The sequence below is a fragment of the Boleophthalmus pectinirostris genome, unplaced genomic scaffold, assembly GCF_026225935.1.
Source record: "Boleophthalmus pectinirostris isolate CB_2022bp ecotype Guang Dong unplaced genomic scaffold, ASM2622593v1 HiC_scaffold_4, whole genome shotgun sequence".
Lineage (NCBI taxonomy): Eukaryota > Metazoa > Chordata > Actinopteri > Gobiiformes > Gobiidae > Boleophthalmus > Boleophthalmus pectinirostris.
The window spans coordinates 21,063,751-21,082,770 of NW_026571353.1; the positions used below are offsets into that span (position 1 = coordinate 21,063,751).

Sequence of the window (19,020 nt, forward strand, 5' to 3'; positions counted from 1 at the left end):
TCAATGTATGAAAACGTGTGACTTCTATGTTCAATCCTTCACTGTACAAAACTGAATAAACTTTATTTGTGATGATGTGTGAGTTGCTGATGGGAACCGTTCAAGCCCCATATAAGTTTATGTTCAGTTTATATCCTTTTCATTACAAGTTATTATTTTATTGTATGTTATAAAGAAATAACTTTGTGAGGAATGTGGTCAAGAGGAAGACGTTTTCTGGGTCAAGTTTTTCTTGGACACCAAAGTCTTGAAAAAAGCAAAGGAATAGTATCCAAAAACATTCATAAATAAAATTCCAGCTCTGTAATTGCGCAACTGTCTTATGAAAAGTAGGACAAAGTTGCAGTGCACACAAACAGACATCGGGTGGCACTGTGAAAATGGAGACATTGCGGTAGTCAGTGAAAATAACCATTACATAATAGAATAAAGACAATATTTGCACACACTTGTGTAAAATAATTTGTCTTACTCAAGGTGTTTCTTCCGTTAAATAAAATGTGTGCGCACAGGTCACAGACTCAATGTATGGGTGTGTGTGTCATCTTTACAAAGCTTCTGATTGGTTGGCGCTGCACTCGGGGCGGGGCCACAGATCTGCGTTTACGTCAGAGAACCAAGTGCGCATGCGTGATGAGGACGTCAACCCCATCCATAGACAAGACAACCCCCGAGGCTTTATGAAAGGGTTGAATCCCTCCATAGTTGTGAGATAAGCCTGTTTGAAGCCTAAGCACATGTTAGCAGGAAAGGGACGGAGGACGTACGGTTAAAGCTGGTCTTTGTTGGATTTTGTGTCTTCGGCGTGTTAAGGGACCTGCCTGTCTCCGCTTCGGTATAAGAGCAGTCACAGCCACGGGGACAAACCAGCGGACGAAGCGCTAGCCGAGGGGGAAGCGGGCTTGATCTTCTCTTACATCAGACAGGTGAGAGAAAACATATTTATTTACCATTCCCACTCACAAACGTCTACTTATGTACCTGTGTGGAGTCTATCTAGCGCCCTTAAAGCTGCCCGTGTGCCTTCAGCGTGGGCAGCCAGGTCCGCCTCACAAAGATGCACGCTGTTACATCCACAGAGCAGATTCGTGATGGTTGACCCCAAAAAACTTGAACCGTGTAAATTAAAGACACATTTTGGCATATAACTGCTTTTAATTCGCACGAGTGAAACTTGTGAGATAACGAGGGAGTTTTCATTGTTTACTGTAGGCCTGATGTCACTAAGGCTAACCCTAACCCTAACCCTACACTGTAACTAATATAATTTACATCAAGTACAATCTCAGCGAGTGTGGCGCGGTGTGGCGCTCTGTTCATGTGCCCTCTGAAAATAGCTTTTTGTAGCTTACTCATTGTGAATTTGTTCTTTACTTTATGCCACAAAATGTGAGCTGTGGCTTACATTGAAATGTCTTTACTAAACTAAACTCACATGCCACATTTAAATAAGTTTTTTTTTTTCTTACTAGTCAGTGATCAGCAAATGTAAAGTGTCTGACCTGGTAATTTGCATTTTCCCTATGTGACATGTGAACACCAACGCTTATACAGGTGTCCTTATTGTTTGTCAGGAAAATAATCACTTAATTAAATATTTATTAAACACTCCAGTGAAGAGTTTCCCAGCAGGTCTGGACCAGGGTCTGGTTCTCTGTGGCACAGACAGATTCCTGTCCTGTTTGATGTAGGCAGCATGTGACTAAGATTACACTGTAGTGCTGTCGGGTCATGTCGAGCCTTTGTACTGTATTATGTACATGTGCTGAACACGGATTTAACATGCTCTTAAAAGTGTTTTTTGCCAGACACATGAAAACTTCACACACAATCTTTCTTACATCAGTCAGACTTAGCCCTGCTTTATTACATGGCCAGAGGCTGTATATGCTGGCCAATATTCTTCACAAATCAGTCATTGGCTTCTGTTATGTGATCAATGGAAGGGCTAAAAATAAATCTTTGTTTGATATGCTGTAGTTTCAACAGTTAGTTTGTTTTATGGTTAGTTATATTTGTCTATCTGTGTTAAGGGGCAAACAGCAGTCTGTTCGAAAATTTAAAAAATGCAATTTACCCTCAGAAATGACATATGTGCCCTAAATGGATCAATGGATCAGTAGAGCCATTTTCTATTATAAATGCAATAAAGAGAGGTCTGTGGAGGTTCAGGGTTCTTTTCATGACAAATGGCTTTAATTTGTAAGGAGTTTTACCAAACTCTCAGAACAGTGTGCCTCTGTTTGCAAAGAAAATAATTAATTTATGCATGCATATTTAATCTCATGATGGCAGCCACATGCACAGATAATTGTAGTATTTGTTGTATCATTACAGTGATTATTATAATATTTTAGTATAGATATCTGCTGTTAATAGTTAATCAGATGCCTTTGTGCTAACCTACTGTCTGCAGCTTTGTGTTACTGTACACGTTATTATGAGACCAGTTACCCCACATTGAGCAGCAGCGGGAGTCTGGCTCTGATAGGCTTAAAGGATTTTCTGAACCTCCAGCTACAATGATACCTCAGTGTTAGTTGTGGCAGCAGCAGGGCCTGTTGGAAAAAGCCCACAGTGGTGGGTGGCAGCATGACTGATCAACAACTGAGAGATAATGCATGAGTAAAGGCCAAGTTTGTCTCCGTAAATTTGTTCTTCCCCCTATCTAACCTTCGGAGCTTGTTGTGTGATGCTGATACCATGCTGTGTGGGTGTCTCAGTAGAGTAGGGATGGGTTAAAGGAAGACAAGCTCTTTTTCTCAGCTATTTTGGTCTGCTTACCCTGCCTCTGTTCCAGTCCACCTGCCAAGAGCCTGAAACCACTTTGTGTTGATTTAGTTTGTAAGGTTATGAAAAGACTTTGCTGTGCCCCTTAAAATAAATGAGAAAATGGCTGTGTAATCATTCAGTCATTCATGATATATAAACAAGGCTTTAATACTTAGGGGTGCAATACATCGAAATAGAATCGAAATTGCAATGTGAATCAGTTAAATTATCAAATCTGACTGCAGTTATGTGAAGAATAGAATGCTCTCTGCAAAGAACAAAAGACCCTGCCTTTTTATAGAATGTTATCTTGTTTATCTTGTTGTTCTTGTACCGGTACCTCTACAAAACTGTTCTGAAATGAATTAATTCTTGCAAAAGATTAGCAGTTTGTATTTTAGTCTTCTCTCAAACATTAATGCCCCTGGTATTGAATCCTACTTTTTAAACATATATAAATTCATACTACTATTCATTTGGTGTTTAAAATATAATATAACTAATTATTTGGCTGTGTCCCTAAGGAGTTGTATTGAATGCAAGTAGGGGCCGACCATATTGCCAAAAATAATACTGATTTGATTTTTATTTGTATTAACCCAATGACCATATCCTTGAAGTGCCTTGGTGGAGGCTAAAGTGCCATAGGAAAGAGAGCAGATTGTAAAATTAATCACAAACATGCATAAATAATACTTAAAGGTCCTATATTACTCAGAATGTATTCTTGTGAGCTTTCAGCCATGTTATAATGCTTTTGCCTCCCCAAAACATACCTGGAGTTGTGTTTTGTTTCATTCACACATGTTTGAGAAATCCTTTATTATTAGTTTGTCTGCATTGCCAAAGCTCAAGATACTCTGTTCAACCTTGTGATATCACGAAAAGGTAGTTTTCGTATTAACAGCTACCTTTTACCTTTTGTTCAGCAGAGATTGGCAATTCCAGAGCTGATATTATCCAAATGATTATAGTGAAGGTCTTTGGAGTTTAAAAACACTGTGGAGCACTTCCTGTATTACCGTATTTTCAGTTTCACGGAAGGAAAACAAAAAAATATATATATATATATATATATGCATACAAGATTTGTGTGTTAAATGTGTGTGACACAACAAAACACAACTCCCAGATATATTTTTGATCAGAAAACATGAGAATCAGAATTGTGCATAATATGGACCCTTTTAATTATACTCTCATTACTTTACAGTGTGGTTTTTTTACATTTTAAATTGCGATTTTGATCTAAAGCAGCAAAATAAAAGATACAAGTCTACTTACTTACAGTTGAAAACTGTAGTGTTGATTTCCACCTTGCTTCTTTATGGGGCTGCAATGCCCGGCCATGCCATCAGGCCTGCCTGTGGACAATTTCTTCCTTAGTGCCAAGATGACAATGCAGCTGCAATGTAGGCTTATACTACGTGTGTCAAAAATCTAAGAAAAAGGTAAACAACAGTGAGCGTGTACATGTGGTAGAGGTAATCAGTTTTTTTTTCTGAGCAACAAGCAAGATTTTGCTGACCAAGGGAAATTATTAGGAGAATAAAGAATACTCAAACATGCCTAAATCAATTCCAGTAGATAAATGAGAGGGGAAAACATTTACAACATGATTAAAAGCCCTTAAAATAATGTGCACAGTATGTCTCCTTTAAGTTAAATTTATACCTCGTCCTCTGTTACAGTAAATTTTTTCCCTTAAGATAGATAAGAAAGCTAATATATAAGAGATGATCATGTTTCATATATAATCAAAATGTATTTTTTCCCAATCATAAAATGTTTCATAAACTGGGGTCCTCTGACCCACCATCATGTAGGAGTGGGTGTTATTGAGTGTTATCATAGAGTGTACTCTATACTCTGTACTGTATACATTTTTAATTTTAAATCTCCAAAACAACAATGGTGATATGCATTTTTCATTATATCTCCTAGCACTATCATCGCCTCTGCTCCAGTGTCAGGAAGTTGGCTTTATGTAAACGTGACCTTGTGAGAGACCAGTCTCTCTCTCTGTAATATCTGACCTGCTCACATGTGCCGAGCTACATGTGTGTCTTATCCTGAACTTCCTGCCAAACAATTTGACTTCAGTTCAGCTGTTTACCTTGTGTTTTCTCAGTGTTTTGAGTGTTTGTGTTGTTTTTAGCTGCAAGATTAATCGCAAACAGATCAAAATTTGAATTGCTGTATTTGCAGAGGGTGCAATTATTTAATAAGTACAATCAAATATTTTGTATTATGTCATAAAAAAATCTGTTGACTCACTTTTGGTTGTATGAACCTCAACAAACGTGTCCAAAATTGTGTTTATTGTTTGTTTGTTTAGGTTTGTTAGCAGTACATAATGTTCTGTTCTTTTAATGGTTGGTGACATATAAGATAATCCTTTATTGTCTCCCATGGGAGAAATTTGTCTTGGGACAGGGGATAACATACTTTATCAAAAAACAGGACAACCCAACACAAAGCACCACATAAACATCCACCATAGGACAAAATAAATACGAAACCAAGTATGACCACGAGTGATTCACCAACCGGACCTTTAAATCATTCTTTACAGGCAAGCCCACTGCATTCTTGTATTCTGTGAATAACTGCACATTCCCTAAGCCTGTGTGCAGTTTTGATTGCACATTCCCTTGACCTATGTGCAATTTTGATTGCACATAGCCTTTTACATGTATTTTTTAACTGAACTATCTTTAGCAGATTTAGCAGAATTTGAGTTTAGCAGATTAACAGCTAATGGAACAAAAGAATATTTGAATCTGTTCAGTTTACAGTTTGGGACCCTGAACCTTCTGCCTGATGGCATCAACTTAAACTGACTGTGAAGAACATGGGTTGGTTGGGTATTTAAAATGTGCATTTGTAATTGTTGTTCAGCCGTAACTGTGTTTGTGTATTTTATTTCCCTATTTCCACAACTTCAGAATAAATGTCATGTGTTTTGCATTTGCCATGGTGTTTCACTCTTGTGCAATGTGTTGTAATCCATAGTCCATCACTTTCATATTACAAAGATGCCTTAAAGAGCTTGTACTACATCTTCCAGTCCACCCTTGTCCAACAGTGAAGAGTGCGTTGTAGAGCAGAATCAAAACTAAAGGCTCTGGTTGTTGGCTGCTGTTTGTCAAATTAACTGATGTCTCACTCCCTCCTTATCCCTCTATCTTCCTCCTCTCCTACTTCCTCCATTCCCTCTCTGTTGCCCCTTTTACACAGATGCTCCCAGCCGTGCAGCTGGACAGGAGTGATGGGATGTGTCCATTAGGTATAACACCTGTCCCAACATCTTATAACTAGATGAAAAGACACAAAGCACAAACCTGGTGAACATTGTGCAACAAACAAGTGATCAACAGCCAGCTTTTAGATAGGCGGCTACATTATCTGCTATTATCGAACGCTTAAACCCATTTTTATTCAGGCTCTCATTTGGACAACTGTACAGGACCACGAGGCTCTGTTTGAACACTTATGTTTGAACACATTACATGAGGTAATGGATGTTATTTTATGCCTAAAATGTAAAAAAATAACATCGGTTCTCTTTGACATTATTATTCAACATACTTAGTTTAATAGTTTGTTTAAACTGAAAGCACATGGTGCTCACTGCTCAATTTGAAACAAAAACTTTAACATGAGGGTCAGCTTTTTCCCTAAACAGCTTCATGCTATTCTACTTGTCACATTGTTCCCATTCTTCTTTTATTTTAATATATATTCTGGTGGTGGGCTCTTTACATCTTTCTGCAGAGTGCAGAATGCCTTAGATTTACTGTTTCAGAGACTGCATGATGTCATCAGGTGGTAATCCAAGAAATGACCTGCTGTGTTTACCCACACTTTGTCATAGACATGCCTTCACTAAATGGCTAACCAACTTTGATCCAAAGCACTATTGTTAACTTCAGTTGAATGCAGTCTTCCATGCTTATTTTGAGTCTTAAGTCATTGTATTATTTCCTGGCAGTAACAGCACTATTTCCCATACATATACATTATTTTTAGGTGTATGTTTATATTTAAGAGTATTAAGGTCCCCAAAAGTAGTTTAAAATGGGAAAAATAAAGAAATGTAGAACCTAACAAAAGCAGGTCATGTCTATGTTTAGGATTAAGATAGACATTGTACACAGCATTTACAAGTATGTCTTATGTATTGTAAAGACCGTCTATTTTTACATGTAAAAGACGTATAATCTTGGATTTAATAAAGGAACAGTCTGTAATCTTATGTGATCAGAGCATCACAAAAAGGCCAGGATATGAGGTCACTTGCTGTGCAATAAAACAGACTGTAATCTGTCTGGACATCTCTGCTTTTCTGCAGCTGACGGATCTGTCCCGAAGGATGTTAAGCGGCTGAGCCAGTCTGCACGAGTTTTCACACCAGAGCCTGATCCAGGAGGGCCCCACAGACCGGACCACTGCCCAGAGAGTCCCAGAATGGGAGTGGGAAAGAACAACACCCCCAAGATGGACAGCAGCAGTGAGACGGCCAAATACGAAGATGAGAGCAAACATGGAGCAGACTTTTACCCCATTCCAGTGCGTAACACTTGGCATACTGCTTATAGCAACTGTTATATTTCAGTGTAGCTACTTTTATCAATACAACTGCCCTGGTGCTTGGATAACTCATAGTCTTTGGTCACATCCGCTTGGCAAAGGCCCAGTGATTCATGCAGCTTGATGGCTTTGTAATAGCTTTTTTGTGTATCTCTTCCACAAAACTAACACTGTTTTCAGCTGGTAAACCCAAATTTGTTCAGTCTGAGTTGTCTCCTGACACCTGCATGGGGGCTCTGGGGGTCTCACTTCATAAAACTTTATAAAACATATTATATCAAACCCCAGATAAAAATGGTATAGAAGAAAATTATTTTTGTTTTAATAAAATGCTGATGCGTGGTGAGCCCTGTTAGCACACTACAGACAGTGTCACCAAATTAATGACAAAACTACAGTTTTCGCATTTAAATTCTGAATTTATGACCAGTAATATTCTGTTTTGTTTCAAGACAAAATATTTAATTGTACCCTTAGGTATAAAACCTTAAATGATTTACCATTGATTACATGACACTTAAGATATGCTAAAACCTTCCTGCTTAGCTGTTTCATATTTAAATTTGGTAATACAATAAAGTGCATCACATAGAAGGACTATGACCTGTCTCAGGTGTTGTGTGCCAAGCCTTGTTGCACGGTTGCATATTTATTCTCTCACATATTTGTTTGGTGATTCTTGCTAACTGCTAAAATTGTGTAATGTAATCTTCACTTTTCTGACTTTGTGTGAGTGCAGGTGGTGGTGAATGGGGTGGGCGCGGCCTGCCCAGACCAGGATACCGAAAACACTGAACTCATGGCCATCTACACCAAAGAGGATCATGCAGTGGAAAAGGTAACCTAAAATCGTTTTAAATGAATTGTTTTAGCTGACAGCAAGTTTTAAAATTGTGTCAAAGTACTGCAATACATGTATTGCTTACTCAGTATTGTTTACTAAATTTCACTTCCCCCTTTCTGCCTATCAGAAAGTCACTCTCAAGGCCAAAATAAACTAGAAAGTGCTGAAAGTGTGACACCTCATGTGTTCCCACAAGATTGAAACTGAATGAAAATGAATCTTTTTACACTACATATTTTCTCCATCATTGTTTTATCAGCCACATCCCTCTCCACATAATGAATCAAACTTACACAAATAAAACTTCTGTATTTGTGAATTACTTTACTAGTTTTGTCTTTCCCAATTGAATTTTGCATAGTCATCCTGACACAGCCATTCTCACCAAAACCATCCCTCTGTCCTATTGTCTACCATTTCTCTACTACTACTTCTTTTACTTTTTTTTTTCAATTGTTTTAGCACATTTTTAAACTTGGCTTAGTTTGATCATTTTATTCAAACATGTATTTGAAAAGGGGCCAAGTGTTCAAATCATTTGGAACATTTCTTCATCATTTCACACAGTTCTCCGGCTCTTTCTCAGAACACTTGACACAGCTCTCATTCGCACACATCCGTGAGCATTGAATTCAACTTGTTTTTTCAGTTCTAAAGGTCTGTTCACACATGGTAGACCTTGATACATTTTATAAAAACTCAAATATGACAGCAAAAAGTAAATAATTGTTAGCCCCTAAACTGTATCAACAAAGCATTTCACATATCAAACAGTAAGAAACTAGAGACTACATAGACTACATACAGTGAGATGTATAATTGTCCTGTTTGATTTTCAAGAACACATACAAAAGCAGTACTTAATATTTTCTACTCCAACAACTTTGTTTTCTTCAGCATAAATATTTTGGATCAAATATGCAAAATCTTCTTTGCAGTTGGCAATGTATACATTTATAATGTACATACAGACATGTTTTAGACATAAAGCAAAGCTTTTCTAGTCCAAAATGCATCTTTGTAACTTGTTACTGAGAGAAGGTGAAAGAGCATAGAAAAACACATGATGAGAGTTTGAGAGCTCTGATGGTAAAACTTGCTTGTGAGAGATGATTGATCAGTTTTGAATTTTGCTGAGGTAAGATTTTCTTAAGGAAAACTAAAAGTCTGTATAGGATGTTTTGCAAATGTCAGTTTTAAATTGATAAATGTGCTAAAGTTAGTAAAAGAAAATTACTACACAGATATTCTTTATAACTTAAAAGTCAAATATTGAAAATGTATCCAAAGAGGACTGCACAGTTGTACGAAGAAATAATCTGAGAAATGCTTTTTGTGTTTAGAGCTCTATGTCTGAAACCTTGGACAGTGCAGAAAGTCTTGATGCTAGAAAGATGGATATGATCTACACCATCGAAGATACTCCTCCCTGGTATTTGTGTGTGTTCCTGGGCATGCAAGTAAGTCATCTCATTGTTTTTAAAGGGCCCATATTATACAGTTTTCTGATCTGTTATAACGTTGTTTTCTCATCAAAAACATACCTGAAGGTTGGATTTTGTTTAATTCATACATATCTAACACACAAACTCTGTATATTTAAGCTAAGGTTTTCTCTCAAACTGAAAACACACTGTTCCACTTTGTGATGTCATGTAGTAAGTACAGGAAGTGCTCCACTCCATACACCTTCACTAGAATCATTTGGATAATTATAGCTTTAGAATTCCCAATCTCTACTGAACAAAAGGTAAAAGGTAGCTGCTAACTTGAAAACTACTGTTTCATGACATCACAAGGTGGAACAGAGCATCTTGAGCTTTGGAGCTGTAGATTTACTAATAATGCAGGATTACTCAGACGTGTAAATGAAACAAAACCCAACTTCCAGTATGTTTTCGATGAGGTAACAACATTAAAATGTGGCTTGAAAGTCACAGGACAAAATTATTTGTGTAATATGGGACCTTTAATCTATATATATATATATATATATATATCTTTAATTTATTCACAGTGCCAATAGATGTGCCATATTTGTGTCTTTTTCAGCACTACTTGACCTGTTTCAGTGGAACCATTGCCGTCCCGTTCCTTTTGGCTGAGGCAATGTGTGTGGGGTACGACCAGTGGGCTACCAGCCAACTCATCGGGACCATCTTCTTTTGTGTGGGCATCACCACCCTGTTGCAAACCACCCTTGGGTGCAGGTGCGAACTCAAACACCTCTGTGCATTGTAGGTCTGTCACACTAATTACTATATTAACTTACTGCTCATTGTAGGGTAGTTGAATTAATATATTCTGGGTCTCTATTTTATTATACAATTTCTGGGGAGAATTTTTAGTTTTAATATAATATGATTTGAGCTGCAGAGGACTGAATAAGTACATTATGTGACAAAATATTGGTTAATTCTGCTCTTTATTTGTTTTTAGACTGTTTATTTAAAAAGGGTTTACAGTCTGGGATTATTGTTTATCGTGATATTTCTCTGCAGCAGGATAAGGTGTTATCATGACAGGCCTAGTGCTTTGTCTGTTGGTCTTTTTTCCTCTTCACTCTCAAGGGCCTCTCTCAGTTCCTCTTGTTTCATTAAAGTGCCCAAAGAATGGTACTTCAGTTTAAGCACAAATTATGTCAGTGGCATAAATTAGTTGCAATATTACCGTTTATTTGCTATATATACTTCAGTCTATATATACTTTGTTATTTAAGATTATTTTATACGGCAGAGACTTTATGACTTCACCCTTAGCTTCAGTTACATGTCTAAACAACGTCAACTGCTTTGTGTAATGTTATTAGCGTTCTCTTGACTTACCCAACTTGTGCGGTTGGTTACCAAACCGTGATTATCAAACATAGTCCTTTTGACTTGGCTTTTCCTTCTTGTATGCACGGAATGGCTTCAGTGTTTTACTCAGTGAGCTGATGTAATGTGAGAGCATGAAGATCAGACCACTTTATCCAAGACTCTGGTGTTGTAACATATCCATCATGACTCAGTATCATTGTAGGATTTCCAGGTTAACCACAGTCCAGGTTCTACAAAAGGAATAATAACAAGGATGATTTTCTTTTATTATTTGTCAAATATTTCTGTGTACATTAGAGACGTTTTGCCCCTGTGTACTACATGGTTGTGTTGCAGAAAAATTTTAACCGTTGAATGACAATGAAATGAGTCAAAGATTTGTCTTTGTGGTGGATTTTAGTGCTTTCCAAAAGGAGGACAACACAGAATGTTGTACAGAGTGGGGCGTTTCCAGACTAGATCTATATATAGAGAAATGCCCATGTCAAATACAGATATAAGTCTTTGTGTCGGCAGTGACAGTTGGATCACATTTATACAATGTTAAAGATTTCGTATGCTCATTGAAAATAGTTTCTTGGCTTCTGTTTTATGGGTCAAGTATTAAAACAAATCACAATGAACTTTTGTTTCCCAGGCTTCCTTTGTTCCAGGCCAGTGCGTTTGCCTTCCTGGCTCCAGCTCGAGCTATTCTGTCCCTGGACAAGTGGAAGTGTAACACAACAGGTAAACCTCTGCTCTTTCAGACACTACACATATAACATCCTATATTATGTAAAATGGATTCTTGTGACCTTTAAGCCATGTTGTGATATTGTTACCTCCTCAAAGACATGCCTTTTTTTATTCACACATGTTTGAATTTTTATTTATTTTATTATTTGTCTATCTACATCTGCAAAGCTCAAAATGCTCTGTTCCACCTTGTGATGTCAGGTAGTGGTAGTTTTCATCTTGACAGCTACCTTTTACATTTTGTTCAGTAGAGATTGGTAATTCCAGGAATGAAATTATCTAAAGTGAAGGTCTATGGAGTATAAAAACACACACTTCCTGTATTACCATATGACATCACAAGGTGGAACAGAGTGTTTTCCGTTTGACAAACTAGCAAAGCCTAAATATGCACAAGGTTTGTGTGTTAAACGTGTGAATGAAACAAAACACAACTCCAGGTATGTTAATGATGAGGAAACAATCTTTTAACATCAATAGCGTAATATGGGCCCTTTGAATGATTTTGACTAATCCGTTTTGTGATTTCTTTTCTTTTGATCAGATATCCCATCAATGAACAGTACAGCACTTCTCCACACAGAGCACATCTGGCATCCCAGGATACGAGAGGTAAAATGGTATACATGCAGTCATAATACAATTAGGTCTGTCACAATAATGTCTTTAATAAAATATATATATATATGTATTAGGGATGAGCATTCGATGAAATTTTCTTAATCGATCATCGGAAGAATTAACGATCGATTATTGATTAATCATTAACGTTTTTATATTAAAATGATCATCATTATTATTACTATCTGCACTACTAATCTGCATAAATAAATTCAACTTTACGACATATAAACCGTAACGACACATCAATCCGTTAGAGATTATAATGTTTGATTCAGTTTTGCGCAACTCTCACAGAAACGAAACATAAAACCGCATCGCTAATTTGCATAAACTCAGCGAAGATAAAACTACAGCTCTTGTGTCGCTGATGCGGTCAATTTCTGTCGGATTAAAAGACATGATTCTGTGGAATACAGGTTAGTGTGACCATATTTGCGTTTGTCAAAACCAGGACACCGTACAGGGGGTGGGAGGTGGGGACTCGTCATCGACACTCGCGACTCTCACCTGGTAAAGCTTTTTCCCACTGGACACCGAAACATATGTTCCTGCTTTGTACACTGTCCACATGGACTCACACTTGTCCCAAACGCAACGGAAAGCGTGGAATTTCTTGTACAAATGATCGTTAAATACACATTTGTGCTTCGGTTTCCTGCAGACTGACCGAATGTTTGTGTTTGCTCGCTCCTTCTGAGTGCAGAGAGACACATGTACGGACCCCTGTTTGGTCACGCTACGCACAGCAACCTACATTCGGTTTGTCGATTAATCATGCCCATCCCTAATATGTATGTATGTGTATATACATATATATACATATACACACATATATATAATCTTTTTCATATATAAAAAGCTGGAACAATACATTTTAAGGCTCAGTATTTATCATGTGTACAATTTCTTTGAAATAGGTGGGAAATTTTTGCCATTTTAATGTAATGAGGTTAGAATTGAGCTGTAATTTCCATGGTTAATTATCATTTATTTGCTTCAGTACTTTAAAAAAATTGGTTTACTGGGATTATCCTGCTTTGTGTCTGTAACATGAAGTAGTTTCAATATTATCATTTATCCCCAAATTTATCGCAATATATTGTGCTTCAAAACTTATTATTGTGACTAAATACTAAGTTACTTGCGTGAAAATTCCTTAAATGTGCACTGTGTAACCTGTCTGGTGGAGCGTCAGTCACCTGCTTGTTTTCATGGAGATGTGCTGAGAATGTTTCACAGTATGGCCATAAATTTATGAATCTCCATGGAGACTTATAGGCCAAATTACACGTTAGATTTGTAGAGAGGCGACCCCACTCACAGTAAGAATAGATGGTATTTGATATGATATTTAAGATATTTTTGAGAAATAAATAAAACATGTAGTTGAATAAATGCAAGACAGATTACTTTAATACCATACAGTGGACAATTTAAACGAAAGCATTAAAATCTCCATGGAGACACAAGAGGTGACGGACCCCCACCAGAAAAGTTACAAAGTGCACCTTTAAGTAAAAACACTTTTTTTCTCAATGCTAAACTTGTCATCCTTGTCAAACCTTAAATGTTGTTTAGTCTCATAGGCTCAAACACCACCTGTACATTTTTACAAAAGTATTTATCTAACAGATCCAGGGAGCCATCATTGTGTCGTCTATGGTGGAAGTTTTTATCGGAGCTCTGGGTCTTCCTGGGCTTTTACTGAAATACATTGGACCTTTGACCATTACACCCACAGTGGCTCTCATTGGACTGTCCGGTTTCCAAGCTGCTGGAGAGCGAGCCGGAAAACACTGGGGCATTGCTATGTTGTAAGTACAATTATGATATCCTCAGGTTTAAGACTGTTGCCATAGCATATTACCAATTTAAAACAAAACATTTATATATATATTTTGAATGGTGGAAAGTCCTCAAAATGTCACAACAGGAAACTGAAACCTATGGAAAGTTGTGAGTGGATAACTTGACTTAACTATAACTTGAATATATATATTTTAGAGGAGCTTCCAGGAAGTTTTCATTCATGGAAACCTTGTAGTGACTCAAATAGACAATTAAGTTAAGTGGGAGTGATTCATAGGAAAGATGTATCCGATCTGGGATGCTCAGGTGGCATGACATCGATACCTGCTGCGTCACTGTTGTTTACCCGGTGACTGTTGGCCATTTCCGTCCCAGACCTCCACAGTGGCCTCAGGGGCAGGATTTGTGCTTGTAATTGTCTGTTATTTGCTTATTCTCGGCTGGTTAGAGTAATTGATTGCTCTGGAGCCTCTGATGTCTCAGTCAGACAGATGGGCCAGCAGAGATCAGGGTCGTGTAAATTGTTCATTTATTTTGTCTCCACTAATCTAATCGCTGTGTCTGCAGGACTATCTTTTTGGTGCTTATATTTTCACAATATGCGAGAAACGTCCACTTCCCTTTGCCAGTCTACAAAGCCAAGAAAGGCTGGACATCTTATAGACTACAGGTCTTCAAAATGTTTCCTGTGAGTATGAAAAGTGTACATTTTCATTTTCATTCATTCTATGTGAGTTTAGTCTGTTACTCCTCACTGCCTAAGGCCTGTGCTGTAATGTACATTACAGCAGATACAGTGGCCACTGGCTACACCTGCTGGCTGTAGGAAGCATTACAATATCTGAGATGCTTCAATGTTTTTGATGCTTTATGTCTTTCAGATCATCATGGCTATCCTGGTGTCATGGTTTATGTGCTTCATCTTTACTGTAACTGACGTCTTCCCTCCGGAGAAAGACAAGTATGGATTTTATGCTCGCACAGATGCACGACAGGGGATTCTTGCTGCTGCACCATGGTTCAAAATCCCTTATCCTTGTAAGTCAATGGAAAAATGAGGAGAGATATGTATTTATAAGATATTATGGTATCAAAGTAGGGTAGACTTTTTTTTTTTTTTCCTCTTTTCCCTTTTAAAAACACATTTGAATGGCTTTCAGTATTATGAACATGAACCATAAATATTTTCATTTGGTGCCAACACAACAAATAGTCCTCCTCCATTGTGAACTCCAAGATCCAAACTTAATTATTGAAAATTGATTAGTTTTGTGTTTGATTTAAATTTAAATTTTATTAATTCCACAGTTGGAGCCCTACATCAAGGGTTTCTAATTTTGCCATTTGGGGAATGTTTCTAAGCCCAAGATGAGAACAAAAAAATACAAGTAAACAACTACACAGCAAATTTCAGTGTTATCTAGCTCTCCTCCCCTTAAATCCAGCTTCTCAGACCAGTACTTTCAGAAATCAGAATGAGAGAGTTGAATCCTTGATCTTAAAAACGTTGTCTCTAACCTTTTATACTATGGACCACTGGGATTACAATGATAAAAGATATTTAGTTTGAATTCCTTCTTGAATTCCTTCTTAGTTACAACAAAAGTCTCATTGTTTTTCGCATGTGTCTCTCTGTCTCTCTAGTTCAATGGGGCTTTCCGACAGTTACAGCAGCTGGTGTGATTGGGATGATGAGTGCAGTGGTCGCCAGCATCATAGAGTCAATAGGAGATTACTACGCTTGTGCCCGCCTTTCGTTAGCCCCTCCTCCTCCAATACATGCAATCAACAGGTAACAGTAGTTTGTGACTGTCTGAAAAGCTCTGAAATATGAATCTACAAAGTATTTCTATGTCACTCCGCAGAGGCATCTTTATGGAAGGACTTTCATGTGTGCTGGATGGACTTTTCGGGACAGGAAATGGCTCAACATCATCAAGCCCAAATATAGGAGTCTTGGGCATTACAAAGGTTATTTCAAAATACATGATTAAAGACACTATTTACAATGTTCTATGCTATGCTGTTATTATAATATATTTATAATTTATTCTTATTAATGGGTGACAGTTGTTGGAGCCTAACATTGGGCCTTAGGTTGGATATATCCTGGACAGTGGTCTGTGATAGTTTCAGAGCTACTAAATAAACATGCAACCACCAACTTTCATATTCAAACATGGAGGGTAATTTATCATACATATATATGTATTCTGAAAAATTGTAACGCCTCTGCTCCTCCTAGTCAGATACTCTGGATAAATTAACTGTTGTCTGTATCCCGATTTTTCATTCTGTGAGGGGGTTGTGTGGAGGGGATGTTTTTTGTTTTCATGTAAAATTTCACACAAAAAAACAAAAAAAAAAAAACAGGCACGGTAGCATGGGGAGGCCAAGGTCTACCAAAGGAGCTCTCAGCAAACAGATGATACAACCAAAAGTTACATGGAAGCACCACTAGTCTAGTTCCTTCTATGATTAATTAGATTGTAATAAATAATAATTTGTTCAGTCTACATAATTAATGTCCTATATTGCAAAAATTGACTTTGTGAGCTTCAAGTTATGTTATAATCCTCTTAACTCAAAAACATACTTGGAGTGGTGTTTCATTCACACATGTTTGAGTAATTGTGCATTATTAGACTACATGTCCAAGGTGCAAAATGCTCTGTTCCACCTAGTGATGTCATGAAGTAGTATGTAGTAGTAGTTTTCAAGTTAACGGCTAACTTGTTTGTTTGTGTGTGAATGAAACAAAACACAACTCCAGGTATGTTTTAAAAACACAGATCAAAAAATTGAATAATATGGTATCTTTTAATCAATAGTAGTGCTGATTTAGATCTACCTTTGGTTTATCTTCATGTCCAGCTTTTGATTTCTTTGGTCTTTCAGGTGGGCAGCAGACGTGTGATCCAGTACGGAGCCGGGATGATGCTGTTGCTTGGTCTTGTGGGTAAATTTAGTGCCCTCTTTGCTTCACTTCCTGACCCTGTCCTTGGGGCGCTCTTCTGCACCTTGTTTGGGATGATTACCGCTGTGGGACTGTCAAACCTACAGTTTGTGGACCTCAACTCCTCCAGAAACCTCTTTGTTCTGGGATTCTCTATCTTTTTTGGCCTCATGTTGCCAAGCTACCTCAAACAGAACCCGCTTGTTACTGGTGAGTCACAGTACCACAATGACGACAATAGGTCCTGGCTGATCCATGTGAAGCATTGCTGTGTTGCTTTTTCAGGTATTGTTTCAGTTGACCAAGTGTTAAATGTGCTTCTCACCACCGCCATGTTTGTTGGAGGCTCTGTAGCTTTTATTTTAGATAACACAATTCCTGGTGAGTTCTTGTACGTCCACACAATATTATTGTGCTACATGTTTTATTATAACCACCGGATGGATTAAATCCTCTCGTCTTAGGTTCCCTTGAAGAGCGTGGAATAAGGAAGTTGAAGCGTGGGTCAGGTGTAAGTGCATCAGAGCTGGAGGGAATGAGATCCTATGATCTACCGTTTGGAATGGACTTTATCCGCAAACACTCATTCTTCAAATACCTCCCCATCAGCCCAACTTTCACGGGCTACCACTGGGACAGACTGCTGAGCAACTGCAGGAGCTGCTCAGATCATGGGACTGGGGTCAAAGCTCCTGAAGGTGGTGCAGATGAAAGTGGAGTATAGCTGGACCTTTAAGAGCTGGGGACTTTTCACTGAAGCTATAGTATGACAATTGTGATGCACCGGGTTTATTAGTATGTTGTTTTTGTTTTTTTTTGTTTTTTTAGCTTGTCAGTCTGTTCCCACTTCCTTCTAGGCTTTTGAAGCATGCTCTCGCAAGTCACAGCATGCAGAAAAGATGTCTCTTTTGGGAAGTTGGAGGTAAATGTGTGTGCACATGTGCATTTATGACATCATTCCCATTCATTGCAAAGTTTGAAGGTAACTGCTAATTCCAATTCGATACCACAGTGAATGTGGTAAAATTGGATTATGCAAAAACTCCCATGAATAAAATGTTATAACCCATTATGCAACGACAATAGATATGCACAAACACATTAGACCAGATCTGAAATGCACAATGTGACCTCGCACAGATGGACATGCAGGTGCCACGCACAGAGATTGTGATTTTGTGATTTTGTTTTGCACTATCTGCCTCCTGAGTTCTACTCTCAAATTTTATGTCACAGTTAGCCTCCATATTTGTCAGAGAGCCCTTCATCTCACGTAGGTTATATTAGCATTATATGATACCACCTCTGTTTACTGTATATATAGTCAGTATTAGGCACTAACCAGTTCTGACATGTGCCGGATATTCTCAAATTCTTCAAAAAGAAAACGTTTAGAGTCATGGTACTGTAATTAGTTTATATTTTAAAGATATGGGTATTAAACCCATTACCAAAAAGTGAAGACTCTCCTAAAGCTTTAATCAGACCTCAGTTGCTATCTAGACATGTTAAAAATAACATAAGTGTAAATGACCACTAAAATTACTAAATAATGTGTAATAATGTCATTTTCCCTCACTTACAATAGTCATTTTAAAGGATGGTCCGATCTTTCTGCCCACTATTTATCTCAGAGGTGCATTATGAACCTTTTCTGTTGGAGGGTCTGTCACCTTTCTTGTCTCTATTACTTTGCCTTGAATGTCCACAATATGGCATAAAATGTATCCATCCTGCTTTTATTCAATTACAGGTATCTTGTTTTTTTTTTTTTTTCTTTTTCTTTTTTAAGTTGACCAAAAGTTACAGAAATTGAAGAACTGTAGTCTCAATTAGAAATTAAACTTCATCAAACCAAAACCATATTG

The 19,020-nt window shown here is 37.6% G+C and overlaps 1 protein-coding gene across 3 annotated transcripts; it reads left to right on the top strand.

The window, feature by feature from the left end:
• Positions 1-645: 645 nt before the first annotated feature.
• On the top strand, positions 646-19,014 carry slc23a2 (solute carrier family 23 member 2). Of its 3 annotated transcripts, none has more exons than XM_055162179.1 (16): positions 646-926; positions 6,013-6,061; positions 7,127-7,344; positions 8,105-8,203; positions 9,553-9,669; positions 10,262-10,446; positions 11,666-11,754; positions 12,308-12,375; positions 14,020-14,201; positions 14,764-14,884; positions 15,078-15,234; positions 15,841-15,988; positions 16,062-16,167; positions 17,095-17,362; positions 17,438-17,533; positions 17,617-19,014. In XM_055162179.1, exons 2-16 carry the CDS (start codon positions 6,013-6,015, stop codon positions 17,874-17,876), a joined length of 2,163 nt encoding a protein of 720 aa, XP_055018154.1. In that variant the 5' UTR covers positions 646-926; the 3' UTR covers positions 17,877-19,014. The 3 variants fall into 3 exon arrangements, with proteins under 3 accessions (XP_055018154.1, XP_020787392.1, XP_055018155.1); XM_020931733.2 differs by having other exon boundaries at positions 647-926; positions 10,262-10,419; XM_055162180.1 differs by lacking the exon at positions 6,013-6,061 and having other exon boundaries at positions 647-926.
• Positions 19,015-19,020: the final 6 nt, after the last annotated feature.